Below are 17341 nucleotides of genomic sequence, written 5' to 3' on the forward strand. Positions count from 1 at the left end.
CTTCCTGATAGCCCGGAGGCAGATTTTGTTAGGATGGCAGGACTCGGCGCCACCGAAAGCGGGAGTGTGGGTGAACGACCTGTCAGAATTCCTGAGGCTGGGAAAGGTCAAGTTCGCTCTGCGAGGGTCAGTAGAAGGGTTCACTCGGAGGTGGAAGACGTTTATTGATTTCTTAAGGAGGATTGAGGTTCCGCAAAGAGTGGGGGGGGGGGAGAGAGGGGGTAAGGGGGTGAAATGGAAAGGCAGATTGTGGTTGTTTTAGTTACTTTGTTGTTGTTCTCATATTTTGATATGTATGAAAATGCCTTGAATAAAATATGTTTTTAGAAAGTGTCTGCCTGTGAGTACTGAATGAATGTTACTGCCAGAAGACCATCGCCAGCTGTACACCAGTGGCTTTGATCATTCAACGTGCAGTGTAATTCAAAATATGGAAAGATGTGTCATTTGAAACATGGAAGTCTGGCAACATCTGGTCTGAGAGAAACATGAGAAAATACAGGGCAAGATCCCACAAAGGGTTAATAACAGCTGCAAAGAGCAGGATTATAAAATGCAGATTCCTTCTCCCAAACAAAACAGGATTTTTGTATGAAGCTAAAAGCAATGGCTCACACCTTCATTGAAAGTAACTATCTTAGTAAGAATCTGGATAAGCATGGAAGAGAGTTTTAGTTGAGCTAAGTGATAAATGTAAACCTTTCAAGTTATAACCAAGTGGATTTTAGCATACAGCTAAAAGCAATGTTTCACACCTTAATTGAAATTAACTATCTTAGTAAGCAGCTGGAAAGGAAAGGATGAGGTTCAGTTGAATTTGGTGACAATTCTAGGTGTGAAGTTCTGCGAACACCAGGTAAATCAAAGAAAATTGGAGACTATCAGTCTACGAGAAACATAATTTAAAGTCAACATCAAAGTCAAAATTATGAGCTGGGGACACAATTGGAAAATAAAACTATAGAAATCACAGGAACCAAACCAAAATTCACACCTCTATTGAAATCAAAGCATTTTTGAATATCACAAAGGAACTTTGAACATCACAAAGGAAACAATGTAATCAGAGACCTGAGAGGTGAGATCATGTCAAAATGAATATTTAGTTGTATTAGAATGTTTAGATCAAAGATACTTTTTACAATCAAAGTGAAATAATAGTTATTTTACAATAAAGTCATAAAAACTTAATAACTGTTAGAAAGAGAATATAAACCCAGAGACCAGAGCAGGAACTACCAGAACCAGAGGGAGAGAGAGAGAGAGGCAAAGAAGGAACAAGAGAAGCGAGCAGAGTCAGCTTACAGTCAGCTCGGTCATGGGAAAGATAAGACATAGCAGCCGAGCTAAAACAGCTAATACATCTAAGAAAGACTAGAATTTAAAGAGGAGGCAGAATCAGCTCAGAGATAGCCAGCAGAGCTAGCTTTCATAGCTCAGTACATGGGATCGACAAGACATAGCAACCGAGCTCACCAGCGAATACATCTAAAGAAGACCAGATTTTAAAAAGATTGATTGTCAAGTTGGGCCTGAAGGTCCCTTCAACCAACTAGAAGGATCCAGAAGCAAGATCTTTTTACCTTTCTGTAAAGAAAGTGGTTGCAGCTTTTAAAACGAAAAAAATATATAATAATAAAATAACTAAAAAGGTTTAACCTGAAACAGTGGTTATTCCGAAGTCTACTTTACTTACTTAGCAATGCGGGACTCAGGATCGATGCTACTAAGTGGTAAGTAGATGAAATCTTCGGTGAAGGTATGGGTTATACCGGGAGAGACCTTGAAAATATAGTTTGACCTGAATAGCACCCACCGAAGCCTGCATCAGAGTCAAGGAGTGAGAATCCCTGTTCACCATTTAGAATGTCGGCCCTTTTTGGTAGGGGGGAATTCTAAGAATAGTGGTGAGTTTTCAACAACAGCAGGGAAGACAGCCTGAAATAATTCAACATCGAAAGCAAGGATCATCCATTTTCTACCTTAATCACTATTACTTTCACCCCTTTCCACCCCTCTGTTTATTTGTCGTGTGTGTGGGTAGAGGGTGGAAAAATAAAAGGGTGGGGTAATAGGGTAGCTTGCCATTATTCCATTATAATTACTGCACATTTCATCTTTATTTATGTTTTCCATAAACAGTAATTGTGTTTCAATTTACTAACCTGGTAAACCATTGAGCGCCAAGGGCCAACGATTTCTGGAATTTTATACAAATTATTGGTTAATTCACTTGTGTTGGGACACCAGGGCCTGTCGGGCTGCCATTGACCACTCACCAGCCCAGCATGTCACAACATAAATTGGGTATTCATCCGAGATCTTTGGAACATTAGACGGCATAGTTTGGTTTACAACATGAATTAAAAAGAGACGCCATTTGGGGTTGGAGGAAAGCAGTACGTCAGGGTAATATGGACGGGTCACGGAGGAAGCGCAGGTTCCAGTAGAATAGGATAAGACCAGATGGGAGGAGTCGAGACCTATTTTGGAGGAGGTGTGGAATGAGAACCTTTACAGGATGCTATGTTATCCTGTACAAGGTGGAGTTTGATACAGCTCAAGATGGGGCAGCACAGTGGTTAGCACTGCAGCCTCATGTCGCCAAAGACCCGGGTGCGATCCTGGCCCTGGGTCACTGTCCGTGTGAAGATTGCACATTCTGTGTCTGCATGGGTCTCATCCCCACAACCCAAAGATGTGCCAGCCATGCTAAATTGTCCCTTAATTGGAAACATTTAAAAAAATATTTTTTTTTAGCTCAAGGTGGTGTTCAGCACACACTTCACCAATGCCAGGGTGAATCTATTTATTGAAGGGGTTGAAGATAGGTGTAAGCAGTGCTCGAAAGGGCCAACGAACCACACATTCAGGTTTTGGTCCTGTCCCAAGTTGGTGGGTTAATGAGGGTCGTTTTTGAGCACCACATCGGCATCCTAAATATGAATTTACAGCTCTGTCCATTAATAGCTATATTTGGGTGTTGGACCAGCTGGAGCTGAGGGTGGATACTCTGGCATTTGCCTTGTTGCTGGCCCAGCGGCGGATTCGGCCGAGTTGGAAGCTGGCGACACCACCTAGTGCCACAGCGTGGCTAGGTGACTTGATGGAGTTTTTGTAGCTAGAGAAGGTAAAATTCACTGTGAGGATGGCATAAGAACATAAGAACTAGGAGCAAGAGAAGGCCATCTAGCCCCTTGAGCCTGCTCCGCCATTCAATGAGATCATGGCTGATCTTTTGTGGACTCAGCTCCATTTTCTGGCCCGAACACCATAACCTTTAATCCCTTTATTCTTCAAAATACTATCTTTATCTTAAAAATATTTATTGAAGGAACCTCAGCTGCTTCACTGGGCAAGGAATTCCATAGATTCACAACCCTTTGGGTGAAGAAGTTCCTCCTAATCTCAGTCTTAAATCTACTTCCCTTATTTTGAGGCGATGCCCCCGAGTTCTGCTTTCACCCACCAGTGGAAACAACCTGCCCGCATCTATCCCATCTATTCCCTTCATAATTTTATATGTTTCTATAAGATCCCCTTGCATCCTTCTAAATTCCAACGGGTCCAGCCCCAGTCTTCTCAACCTCTCCTCGTAATCCAACCCCTTCAGATCTGGGATTAACCTAGTGAATCTCCTCTGCACACCCTCCAGTGCCAGTACGTCCTTTCTAAGTTAAGGAGACCAAAAACTGAACACAATACTCCAGGTGTGGCCTCACTAACACCTTATACAATTGCAGCATAACCTCCCTAGTCTTAAACTCCATCCCTCTAGCAATGAAGGACAAAATTCCATTTGTCTTCTTAATTACCTGTTGCACCTGTAAACCAACTTTCTGTGACTCATGCACTAGCACACCCAGCTCTCTTTGCACAGCAGCATGTTTTAATATTTTATCATTTCAATAATAATCCCTTTTGCTGTTATTCCTACCAAACTCTACTCATCTTAGTGTTGTCTACAAACCTGGACACGTTGCCTTTGGTCCCCAACTCCAAATCATCTATGTAAATTGTGAACAACTGTGGGCCCAACACTGATCCCTGAGGGACACCACTAGCTACTGATCGCCAACCAGAGAGACACCCATTAATCCCAACTCTTTGCTTTGTATTAATTAACCAATCCTCTATCCATGCTACTACTTTACCCTTAATGCCATGCATCTTTATCTTATGCAGCAACCTTTTGTGTAACACCTTGTCAAAGGCTTTCTGGAAATCCAGATATACCACATCCTTTGGCTCCCCGTTATCGACCGCACTGGTAATGTCCTCAAAAAATTCCACTAAATTAGTTAGACACGACCTGTCCTTTATGAACCCAAGCTGCGTCTGCCCAATGGGACAATTTCTATCCAGATGCCTCGCTATTTCTTCCTTGACGATAGATTCCAGCATCTTCCTTACTACCGAAGTTAAGCTCACTGGCCTAAAATTACCCGCTCTCTGCCGACCTCCTTTTTTAAACAGTGGTGTCACGTTTGCTAATTTACAATCCGTCGAGATCGCCCCAGAATGTAGTGAATTTTGGTAAATTATCACTAGTGCATTTGCAATTTCCCTAGCCATCTCTTTCAGCACTCTGGGATGCATTCCATCAGGGCCAGGAGACTTGTCTACCTTTAGCCTGCCCATCACTACCTCCTTAGTGATAACAATCATCTCAAGGTCCTCACCTGTCATTGCCTCATTTCCATCAGTCACTGGCATGTTATTGGTGACTTCCACTGTGAAGACGGACCTAAAAAACACCTGGTCAGTTCCTCAGCAATTTCCTCATCTCCCATTATTAAAACTCCCTTCTCATCCTCTAAAGGACCAATATTTACCTTAGCCACTCTTTTTTGTTTTATATATTTGTAGAAACTTTTACTATCTGTTTTTATATTCTGAACAAGTTTACTCTCAGTCTATCTTACTCTTCTTCATAGCTTTTTTAGTAGCTTTCTGTTGCCCCCTAAAGATTTCCAAGTCCTCTAGTCTCCCACTAATCTTTGCCACTTTGTATGCTTTTTCCTTCAATTTGATACTGTCCCTTATTTCCTTAGATATCCACGGTCGATTTTCCCTCTTTTTACCATCCTTCCTTTTTGTTGGTATAAACCTTTGCTGAGCACTGTGAAAAATCGCTTGGAAGGTTCTCCACTGTTCCTCAACTGTTTCACCATAAAGTCTTTGCTCCCATTACTGAAACATGGCGAAAGGATGGTCATGACTGGGAGTTAAATATCCACGGGTATCAAACTATTCAGAAGGACAGAGTGGATGGTAAAGGAGGTGGTGTAGCTCTGTTGATCCGGGCAATAGTAAGGGGTGACATCGATGCTATGGAGGATAAGGTTTAATCGATATGGGTGGAAATCAGGAATAGTAAGGCGAGAAAGTCACTGATAGTAGTCTATAGGCTACCAAATAGTAACATGATGGTGGGGCAGGCAATAAACAAAGAAATAACGGATGCATGTAGAAATGGCACAGCAGTTATCATGGGGGATTTTAATCTACATGTCGATTGGTTTAACCAGGTCGGTCAAGGCAGCCTTGAGGAGGAGTTTATAGAATGTATCCGCGATAGTTTCCTAGAACAGTATGTAATGGTACCTATGAGGGAACAAGCGGTCCTAGATCTGGTCCTGTATAATGAGACAGGATTGATAAATGATCTCCCAGTTAGGGATCCTCTCAGAAGGGGCGATCACAATATGGTGAAATTTAAAATACAGATGGAGGGTGAGAAGGTAAAATCAAACACTAGTGTTTTGAGCTCAAACAGAGGGGATTACAATAGGATGAAAGAAAGAGCTAGCTTCACCTCCATCCTGATGGAGCGACTCTCCTTAGACTACGGCAAGAGGTCCGATTTCTTAACTTCCTTCCTAGTCCCTGCATTCTGATTTTAGGATCTCATCACTTTTTTATCTATGTCGTTTGTACCATGTGTACCACGACCACTGGCTGTTCACCATCATGTTTCATTAATTCATAGTCATTCACGATGGTTTGTACCATCAAACATTTACCTTATTCCGAATACTACGAGCATTCAGGCAAAGTACACTTATTTTAGCTTTTATACCTCTGTTTTGAATCTTAACACCTTGATCAGTAACCTCTCCTAAGTTATTTTTCCTCTTAACTTTTCTCCTAATTTTTCTTGTCGTTGAACCAATATCTTCATGTAACAACTTGCCGCGTCGCTTTCCATTTATGTTTTTACTTCCCGTTTTATTCCTTTTAGTATTACTGGGCCAATTCACTGAGCTCCCCTCAAGTCACTGTACCTTGTACTGTCACCCTTTTTGATTTTTTGACTATGACTTCGCTGCCTTACACTTTCTCCCTTACTGCCTTTTGTTTCTGTCCCTGTTTTACTACCTTCCGACTTCCAGGACCGGTTCCCAGCCCCTGCCACATTAGTTTAAACACTCCCCAACCGCTCTAGCAAATAGGACATCAGTTCCAGTCCTACCGGTCAAGTTTGTACAGGTCCCACCTCCCCCAGAACCGGTCCCAATGCTCCAGGAATCTGAAACCCTCCCCCTGACACCATCCCTTCAGCCACGTATTCATCCTATATATCCTGTCATTTCTAATCGGACTAGCACGTGGCACCAGTAGTAATCCTGAGATAACGACCTTAGAGGTCTGATTTCTTAACTTCCTTCCTAGTCCCGGTATTCTGCTTTTAGGACCTCATCCTTTTTCTTTGCCTATGTACCGATGTGTCCACGACCACTGGCTGTTCACCCTCCCCCTCCAGAATGTCCTGTACCTGCTCCGAGACATCCTTGACCCTAGCACCAGGGAGGCAACACACCATCCTGGAGTCTCGTTTGCAGCCACAGAAACACCTGTCTATTTACCTTACAATTAAATCCCCTATGACTATTGCACTGTCACACTTATCACCCCTCCAATCATGCAGCAGAACCAACCGTGGTGCCACAAGTTTGGCTGTTGCTGTTTTCCCCTGAGAGTCCATTCCCCTCAACAATATCCAAAGTGGTATATCTGTTCTGCAGGGGAATGGCCACAGGAGACTCCTGCACTACCTGCCTCGCTCTCTTGCTCTGTCTGGTAGTCACCCATTCCCTTCCTGCAGAGTCTGAGCCTGCGGTGTGACCACCTCTCTATACGTGCTATCCACGATGCTCTCCGACTCGCGGATGCTCCACAGTGTCTCCAGCCTCCGCTCCAGCTCTGAAACTCGAGCTTCCAGGAGCTGCAACTGGAGACACTTCCTGCACACATGCTGACCCTGGGGACTGGAACTGTCCCCAGCCTGCCACATGGAGCAAGAGAAACAGACCACGCCTTGGAGTGGTCCTGCCATGAATTATTCCTTTAAATTAAACCTTTGAAATTAAAATTTCAAAAGTTGTTTTTGTGTCAGATTAAATCTAATCCCCGTGTACTATTTAATTAGATTTTTTTTCAACTGATTATTTATCCCTCTTGATCCAACAACATATTGAAAATAGTTATTTAATTGAAATTTTAAAAGTTATTTAAATCAAATTAAAAATAGTAATGTAAATCAACCCAAAATAGTTATTTAAGTCAAATTTAATTTTTTTTAAATAGTAATTCAAATCAACTTAAAAATGGTAATCTAAGTCAAATCAAAACTAGTATTTAAATCAGTAACACCAGATATTCAAATTTAGCTCAATCTGACTTTCAGCCAATCAGGTCACAGTCTCGTGTGACGTCACAATACCGTTTTTTTAAAACAAACAAACAGCTGTCTTACCCGAGAGTGCTCTTTACTGAAGTCTCGCCCTCTCTCTCTCTCTCTCTCCGCGTTCTTTACTGAAGATCGATGGGCTCCATCGTAGATGGCGGGCATTAATATTGCACCTTAAGGATCTGGTCACTGTTAGCGGGGGGGGGGGGGGGGGGGGGGGGGGGGGGGGGGGCAGTAGAAGGGGAGGTGTTCCATGTTCTTTTTTTCTTTAGGGGCCGTTTCTATAGTTGTTGGTGCGGGCCTTTTTCTATCGTTGGCACATGTTTTACTGTTGTTTTTATTTGTAGAAAATGTTGAAAGCTCAATAAAAATATCTTTTTAAAAAAGAGACACCAGGTTTGTAGTGATATAACAGAATGGTTTTGGAAGCTGCTAAAGGTTTTCTTCAGGTGGGTGACTTAACTATGGTTTATTTAAAAGAGCTTCCCAAAGACACCCTCGTCAAACTGGTAGGTGAATTAAAATGGATGTACCAGTTAAGAGCTAGAAAAGCGCAGAAAATTGAAGCAATTGCTCAACATTTAAAGCCACAGCCTGGGTCATGGCAACAATCAGTAGAATTAGTTAAAACCCATGTAGCCATGTAAAATGGCCATCTGCAAAGGACCATGGTAATTGTGGTCAATTTGGGACACAGACAGGTACACAGCCTCTGTGTATTGTGCAAAGAAACCAGACTTGGCTGAAACTTGTATCCATTAAGCGTCGATCCATTTAAGGCAAATGGAATTTTGTCCTTCATTGCTAGAGGGATGGAGTTTAAGACTAGGGAGGTTATGTTGCAATTGTATAAGGTGTTAGTGCGGCCACACCTGGAGTATTGTGTTCAGTTTTGGTCTCCTTACTTGAGAAAGGACGTACTGGCGCTGGAGGGTGTGCAGAGGAGATTCACTAGGTTAATCCCAGAGCTGAAGGGGTTGGATTATGAGGAGAGGTTGAGTAGATTGGGACTGTACTCGTTGGAATTTAGAAGGATGAGGGGGGATCTTATAGAAACATTTAAAATTATGAAGGGAATAGATAGGATAGATGCGGGCAGGTTGTTTCCACTGGCGGGTGACAGCAGAACTAGGGGGCATAGCCTCAAAATAAGGGGAAGTAGATTTAGAACTGAGTTTAGGAGGAACTTCTTCACCCAAAGGGTTGTGAATCTATGGAATTCCTTGCCCAGTGAAGCAGTTGAGGCTCCTTCATTACATGTTTTTAAGGTAAAGATAGATAGTTTTTTGAAGAATAAAGGGATTAAGGGTTATGGTGTTCGGGCCGGAAAGTGGAGCTGAGTCCACAAAAGATCAGCCATGATCTAATTGAATGGCGGAGGAGGCTCGAGGGGCCAGATGGCCTACTCCTGCTCCTAGTTCTTATGTTCTTATTTGTTCTTATGATCCCCATTTCCCCCAGGACAGTAGAGTTTGAATCAAGGAGGTACAAGAGTAGCAGATTAACCGGCGCCAGCCCCCCCCCCCCAATTTGGAGAGGCCTACGTCCCTGGGACAATGATAGCTAGGACCCACCCAGCTATCGAGGTATCCAACCCCCGATTGGCTGAGATCGATGAGGGTGATCGAGAACCCTATTGATCCATTGGAGCCGGAGTAAGGACCGCCCAAAAGGGTGTAAAAGAGACAAAGGATAAATAGCCCTGCGCAGTAAGATCTGTCTCTTTGGGATCGACCTGTGTGCGACCAACTGCAGCAGAACAACCAAAGTTCAAGGACCCGTGACCATTCCTGAAGGACGAGCCCAGCTGAGACAAACCCAACCACTGCCAAACCGACCGCATGGACCCGGATAAAGACCTTATCTCGCACAGTGCCGGTCACTCAAGTTAAGTCAAGGTCATCTTCGTCGTTAGGTGCAGTTTAGTATGGAATCACATGTATTATTGTATAGAGATACAAGTCTCGTGTTATTAATAAACTGTGTTTTTGAACTAACATATTGATTGTGTGGGCATTTGGTCGATATAAGAAACAGCTTGTGGTTCACCCCAAAGTAAAGAACGCAACACCCAGTTACAAATGGTTCAATTAGAAATACAGCAAAATGGTGAAGAAATGGAACTGAGGCAGAAAGAAAAAGAAATGGAGATGAAACAAAAAGCGATTGAGAAAAAAATGAGTAGAGAGGGGAAATAAAGAGAGGGAAAACAAGAGAGAAGATCAAGAAAAAGGGGGAGACTTCCAGCTAAAGGCACGACAAATGAGTGGGAAGCTGCCAGAAAGTAGAGGGGTGCTTAATCCTAGAACGGAACCCAGTGCTGATATGTTTAAATTTCTACAGGCTATCCCAAAATTCAATGAGCAGGAAGTAGAAACATTTTTTAGGGTTTTTGAGAAAATAGCAACCCAAATGGAATGGCCAAGAGAAAAGTGGACATTACCCATGTAGAGTAAATTGATCGGTGGGGCACAGGAGGTTTATGCTTCCCTATCAGAGCAAGTCTAAGGATTATGAGACAGAAAAAAGGCTATTCTGAATGTATATGAATTTGTTCCTGAAGCTTATAGGCAGACGTTTCAGAATTTGACGAGACAGCCACAATAGATTAATGCAGAATTCAAAAGGGTTAAGCCGAACCATTTTAATGGGCGGGTACAAACATTGGGAGTTGAAACTACCTATGAGGCTCTGAGAGATGTCCTTCTCCGAGGAATTTAAGAATTCCCTAGCTTCTATAATAAGAACCCTTGTTGAAGACCAGAGGGTGAAAACTGCCAAGCAGGCAGCAATTATGGCTGACGATTATGAGCTAATCCATATATTTAAGCCTTTTTCATCACCCCCATTATTTTCAAAAGTATAGGAAGTGGGAGAGTGAAAGGAAGCCAGGTAGACAAGGTAGAGAATGGTGGCTGGGAAGATAATGAGGGTTCAGCTGAGATTTGGAAGCCTAGGTGTTACCACTGTAACAAGGTGGGACACGTTCTTTCAGCATGTAGGAAGTTACAAGGAAAATTGATGGGACTTGTGGCGGGTTCATAAGGAAGATTCTGAAAAGGCGAAAGTGTAGAATACTACAGGGCAGAATGTAGAGTTATCTCTACTTGGGAGACCGGAGGTAAATGCTGCTGTGGGAGCAGATGTGCGCCAGGGTCCTGGTTGGTCACTGTCCGTGCGAGTCTGCGCGTTCTTCCCCTGTCTGCATGTGTTTCCTCCGAGTGCTCCGGTTTCCTCCCACAAGTCCTGAAAGACGTGCTCGTTAGGCGAATTGGACATTCTGAATTCTCCCTCAGTGTATCCGAACAGGCGTTGGAGTGTGGCGACTAGGCGATTTTCATAGTAACTTTGTTGCAGTGTTAATGTAAGCCTACTTGTGACAATAGAGATTATTTTTTTTAAAAGATAGCGTCTTTTGTGGACCGGTTGTGAATTGCAATGGATCAAGGCATTCTGGGACTATGGAGCTGCTGTATCTCATGACCAACCTCTCAAAGCACTTCATAATGATCGATACCAAAGTTACTGGGCAGTAGTCGTTGAGGCACATTGCCAACCAGGCATCGCTATGATGCTGGTCTTCTTGAAGCAGGTGGGGACCTCAGAACGGAGTAGGGAGAGGTTGAAGATGTCAGTGAACACACCCTCCAGTTGGTCCGCGCTGGATGTGAGTGCGCGATCAGGGACTCGTCAGGACCTGTTGCTTTTCGAGGATTCACTCAAGAAGGCCGATCTGATTTTGGAAACTGTGACGGTAGGTATGGATGAGTCCGAGACTACTGGGGCAGTTGACAATGATTTGTTGGTTTCCTGCAAGAAATGAGCATAGAATGCATTGAGTTCATCAGAGAGGGGTGCGCCGCTGCCAGAGATTCTACTCGGTTTTGCTTTGAAGCGCATTATGTTGTTTAAGCCTTGCCACAACCGACGAGAGTCCGTGTTGTTCGTCTGTGCCTCTAGCTTAGTCTGGTATTGTCTCTTGGATTCCATGATGGCTTTGCGGAGGTTGTTCCTAGATTTCTTGTAACGGTCAGGGTCATCTGTCTTGAACGCCTCAGACCTGGCCTTCAGTATCCCCCAATTAAAGCATGGCTTCTGGTTGGAGAACGTACATACTACCTTCTTTGGCACGCAATCCTTAACACACTTGATGCAGTCTGTGACGGTGGTGGCATACTCATTTAGGTTGACTGCTGTGTTCTTGAATATGGACCAATCCACTGACTGCAGGCTCTTCTGTTGCCTCGGACCAGTACTGCATGACCTTTTTAAGCAGACGAGCCCTTATCTTGCATTAGAGCCTTTTGTTTGGCACCCTACCAAACATTTGTTGGAAATTATAGTACACTGCACAGACTGATTCCTTCATCTACCCTATTAGTTAGAACATTGAGCAGAGAAAAATACAGCACAGACCCTTCGGCCCACGATGATGTGCCGAATCTTTGTCCTAGATTAATCATAGATTATCATAGAATTTACAATGCAGAAGGCCATTCGGCCCATCGGACCTGCACCGGCTCTTGGAAAGAGCACCCTACCAAAGGTCAACGCCTCCACCCTATCCCCATAACCCAGTAACCCCACCCAACACTAACAGCAATTTTGGACACCAAGGGCAATTTATCATGGCCAATCCACCTAACCTGCACATCTTTGGACTGTGGGAGGAAACCGGAGCAACCGGAGGAAACCCACGCACACACGGGGAGGATGTGCAGACTCCGCACAGACAGTGACCCAAGCCGGAATCGAACCTGGGACTCTGGAGCTGTGAAGCAATTGTGCTATCCACAATGCTACCGTGCTGCCCTTAAGAACAAATTAATCTATACTCCATTATTCTACTGTAATCCATGTACCTACCCAATAGCTGATTGAAGGTCCCTAATGTTTCCAACTCAACTACTTCCACAGGCAGTGCATTTCATGCCCCCACTACTCTCTGGGTAAAGAACCTACCTCTGACATCGCCCCTATATCTTCCACCATTCACCTTAAATTTATGTCACCTTGTAATGGTTTGTTCCACCCGGGGAAAAAGTCTCTGACTGTCTACTCTATCTATTCCCCTGATCATCTTATAAACCTCTATCAAGTCGCCCCTCCTCCTTCTCCGTTCTAATGAGAAAAGGCCTAGCACCATCAACCTTTCCTTGTAAGACCTACTCTGCATTCCAGGCAACATCCTGGTAAATCTCCTTTGCACCTTTTCCAAAGCTTCCACATCCTTCCTAAAATGAGGCGACCAGAACTGCACACAGTACAAGGTTTTTTACAGCTGCATCATCACCTCACGGCTCTTACTTTCTCAAAAACTAATAAATTCAAAGAACCATGTTGATTACGTTTGATCATAGAATGATTTTCTAAGTGCATTGGAAGACTTTCTTCAGAATAGATTGCAACCTTTTCCCAACAACAGTCTAGTGGCTTCACACAGTCTGGGCTTCCATCACCATCAACATTTCCACAAAGCTGTGACTATATGTCCATGGAAATGCCAAATGCAATCTATGCCAGTGAAACATGAAAGAGAATACCAAAGTTGTTCCACATGTTGAACATCTTTCACCGTCATTGCCAAAGTTAGATCCTGGGAAACACGTGGAGAGACAACATCACCAATGAAGAAGGGCAACAGAGAACTGGTCAGAAACATAGAGAGATGACGGAGACTGGCAGTACACATAATCCACCTCACCAAGGTATGTCAGAATGTCAGTAGAAAAGGGACCACCAGCTGCAGAAAGAAAAGCTGGCAAAGTACATTTAAAGAGCACTTTGAAGAGCAGGTCAGCACTTGGTCTTGAGCAAAGAAATCTGTGATGGACCGGGAATGGTAACAAAGGCTTGCTGCCCATAGTTCCTCCAGTCTTGTGAGGGACAAAGTCGAAGTCAGAAAAGTGTCAAGCTAAGTGGCCCAGTTTTCTCTCTCCCTCCTTTGTCGAATAACAATGTTACACATGCTAACTTTAAGGGAATTTTGGAAAAACATGATCAGTGCAGTCCCCATCTCTCAGCCACCTCTTTGCCTATGCTAGAATATTCCAATTGCCCCTGTGCCTTACATAGCCGACGCTCAAAACATGAAATACAACTGTGAACTTCTAACCAGACTCTGATACCATTCATTTCCAAAAGAGGTGACAAAACCACATATAACAATGTCAATGTTCTTACAACCAGTTAAAATGTGAAAGCAGGAGCAGAGATCACAATCACTGCTAAGCAGTCTCAAACACCTGGCCCAGCACCAGGGGCGAGATAACCATTGGGGAAAAGTTCGAAAATGTAAACACACAAGTCTGAATGTTCATTCCCCCTCCAGCTTCTCCACACAACCTCCCTTCAGCTCCAAAACCTCAAGTTTCACTTTAACCGTGTGAGGCTCAGCAAGCAGGCAGCACAGGCCCAGTCCGCTCTGCCTACAGGACTAAGGATGTCAGCTCTTGCTCCCAACCAACACGGCAGCTCCAGCCAGCAAACCGCGCTGGAAGCCCGAGGTGAACAGGCCCAGTCAAACTCTGGCGGCTAGCCGCGGATCATTGTTGTTTCTCACCTGCTCCACCTTCTTGGGCCCTTTCACCAGCTCATGCCTCTTGGGGATGGTGCCTCCATCGCAACCCATGGCGTCCCCGACACACAACCCAACCTGCACTCAACGGCCAAACAACTCGCTCCACCAGCACTCCGCTCCACTCCCGGACACCACGCCCCCTAGAGACGCCCCGCCCCCTAGAGAAACCCCGCCCCCCGAGAAACCCCGCTACCTAGAGACACCCCCGCACTTCTGGACACCACGCCCCCTAGAGACGCCCCGCCCCCCGAGAGAAACCCCGCCCCCTAGAGACGCCCCGACCCCCGAGAGAAACCCCGCCCCCTAGAGCACCACCCCCCCACTCATGGATACCACGCCCCCTGGAGACGCCCCGCCCCCTAGAGACGCCCCGCCCCCCAGAGAAACCCCACCCCCCAGAGAAACCCCACCCCTCCCCCCCAGAGCAACCCTGCCCCCCCCCCCCCCCCCCCCCCCAAGAGAAATCCCGCCCCTCACCAAAACCCTACCCCTGGAAAACCCGCCTCCCCGAGACCCCGCCTTCCTCCTGAAATCTAGTCTCATCCCATACTGGCCCCAAACTAACAGCCAAACTAACCACACGCGGTATTTTATGCTCTTGCCCGTGGCAATTTTGTAAGCGGGAAGGGCATTTCAATCAGCGGAATGGTGGCAGGTCAGTGGGGTATTTCCTGCAACAGCCACCATAATAAAAATAATAATCTATTATCGTCATAAGTAGGCTTACATTAACACTGCAATGAAGTTACTGTGAAAATCCCCTAGTCGCCACATTCCGGCGCCTGTTCAGGTACATGGAGGGAGAATTCAGAATGTCCAAATTACCGAACAGCAGGTCTTTCAGGACTCGTGGGAGGAAACCGGAGTACCCAGAGGAAACCCACAGACACAGGGAGAATGTGCAGACTCCGCACAGACAGTGACCCAAGCCGGGAATCAAACTCATTGTATAGTGGCAGCACTGACCGCCAAGAGTTACAGCCTGGGATTGGCTGACCGCACTCAGTGGGCGCAACTTAATGTTCCCATAGTTGCAAGGCTATGGATGAACTTGCCATAATAGTTCACTCAACCCAGAAAAGACCGAAGTTCCATGGTGCTCATAAGGGCAGGAGCCTGCTGGATGGCAGGTACCTTCTCCACGACCGTGTGCAAACCCTCACTGTCCACTCGGTAACCCAGATACGCAGCTTCTCTGGCATGACCTAGAGGTAAGTTATACGCAGATGACCTGTTTTGGACCCACTAGAAGGGATGGGAGAAATTGAGGATTCTAGGGGAATTTGGCCGGTTTTCAAGTTATAAATTGAACATGGGGAACAGAGAGATGTTTGTGATCCAGGCAAGCGGGCAGGAGAGGCGATTGGGGCAGCTGCCATTTAGAGTGGTAAGAGGAAGCTTTCGGTACCTAGGCATCCAGGTGGCGTGGGAATGGAAACAGCTACACAAGGTAAATCTCGCCCATCTAGTAAACCAAATGAAGAAAGATTTCCGAAGGTGGGACATGCTCTAGTTATCACTGGCTGGGAGGGTACAGACAGTGAAAATGACAGTCCTCCCAAGATTCCTGTTTGTGTTTCAGTGTCTCCTCATCTTTATTCAACGGTCAATAAGGTGATCTCCGGCTTTGTACGGGCGGGTAAGACGGCGCGAGTAAAAAAGGGGATGCTGGAGCACAGCCGAGAGTAGGGAAACCTGGCGCTGCTGAATCTTACTAATTATTATTGGGTGGCAAATATAGCCATGATTAGGAAGTGGGTGGTGGAGGGCGGTCGGTGTGGGAGCGAGTAGAGGCGGCATCATGCAAGGACACAAGTTTGGGGGCACTGGTAGCGGCACCTCTGCCGTTCCCGCCAGCATGGTACTCCACCAGCCCCGTAGTGGCGGCGGCCCTGAGAGTCTGGGGGCAATGGAAGAAACATGTGGGAACGCGGGGAGCATAGGTCTACAATCTGCAATAATCTCCGGTTTGCCCCGGGGACGCTAGATGGAGGGTTCCGAAGATGGCAGAGAGCAGAGATCAAGAGGATGGGAGATCTGTTTATAGAGGGGAGCTTTCCCGGCCTCAGGGAGTTGGAGGAGAAATTTGAATTGACGGGTGGAAATGAATTTAGGTACCTGTAGGCGTGGGACTTCCTTCGTAGGCGGGTCTCAACCTTTCCGCTCCTACCACCAAGTGGGATATAGGACAGGGTAGTTTCCAGAACGTGTGTGGGAGAAGGGAGGGTTTCGGACCTTTACAAGGAGCTCATGTGGTTAGAAGAAACGCAGACTGGTGAGCTGAAACACAAATGGGAAGAGGAGTTAGGAGGATAGATTGAGGATGGTCTCTGGGCGGACGCATTGAGAAGAGTCAACGTGTCTCCAACATGTGCCTGGCTCAGCCTGGTACAATTTAAGGTCGTTCACCGGGCTCACATTACAGTGGCCCGGATGAGCAGGTTCTTTGGGGTAGAAGATAGGTGTGCAAGGTATGCGTAAGGACCAGCGAACCATGTCCATATGTTCTGGGCATGCCTGAAGCTTAGGGGATTCTGTCAGGAGTTTGCAGACGTCATGTCCAAGGTGTTAAACAAGGGTGGCACCGAGTCCAGAGATGGTGATTTTCAGAGTATCGGAGGATCTCAATGTGACTAAGGGGAAGAGTAGACAGGGAAGAGATGATGATCGCAAAGGGACAGGTGGTCTGAAGTGCATTTGTTTTAATGCGAGAAATGTAGCAGGTAAGGCAGATGAACTTAGGGCTTGGATTAGTACCTGGGAATATGATGTTATTGGTATTACTGAGACTTGGTTGACAGATGGGCAAGACTGGCAATTAAATATCCCAGGGTATAGATGCTTCAGGAGGGATAGAGAGGGAGGTAAAAGGGGTGGAGGAGTTGCATTACTGGTCAGAGATGATATCACAGTTGTGATTAAGGAGGGCACGATGGAGGATTCGAGCACTGAGGCAATATGGATAGAGCTAAGAAATAGGAAGGGTGCAGTAACATTGTTGGGACTTTACTATAGGCCTCCCAAAAGCGAGGGTGAAGTAGAGGTACAAATATGTAGACAGATTATAG

The 17341-nt window shown here is 45.5% G+C and overlaps 1 protein-coding gene across 2 annotated transcripts in view; it reads right to left on the minus strand.

The window, feature by feature from the left end:
* The window catches only part of rtf2 (replication termination factor 2), a 264358-nt gene extending 249930 nt beyond the window's left edge, over positions 1 to 14428 (minus strand). For both annotated transcript variants that reach the window (XM_038802923.1, XM_038802922.1), the window contains exon 1: positions 14256 to 14428. In XM_038802923.1, the coding sequence (XP_038658851.1) occupies positions 14256 to 14324 (69 nt within the window). In that variant the 5' untranslated portion in view covers positions 14325 to 14428. The remainder of the gene's footprint in view (positions 1 to 14255) is intronic.
* Positions 14429 to 17341: the final 2913 nt, after the last annotated feature.

This window comes from Scyliorhinus canicula, chromosome 7 (genome assembly GCF_902713615.1).
Source record: "Scyliorhinus canicula chromosome 7, sScyCan1.1, whole genome shotgun sequence".
In the NCBI taxonomy this organism is placed as follows: domain Eukaryota; kingdom Metazoa; phylum Chordata; class Chondrichthyes; order Carcharhiniformes; family Scyliorhinidae; genus Scyliorhinus; species Scyliorhinus canicula.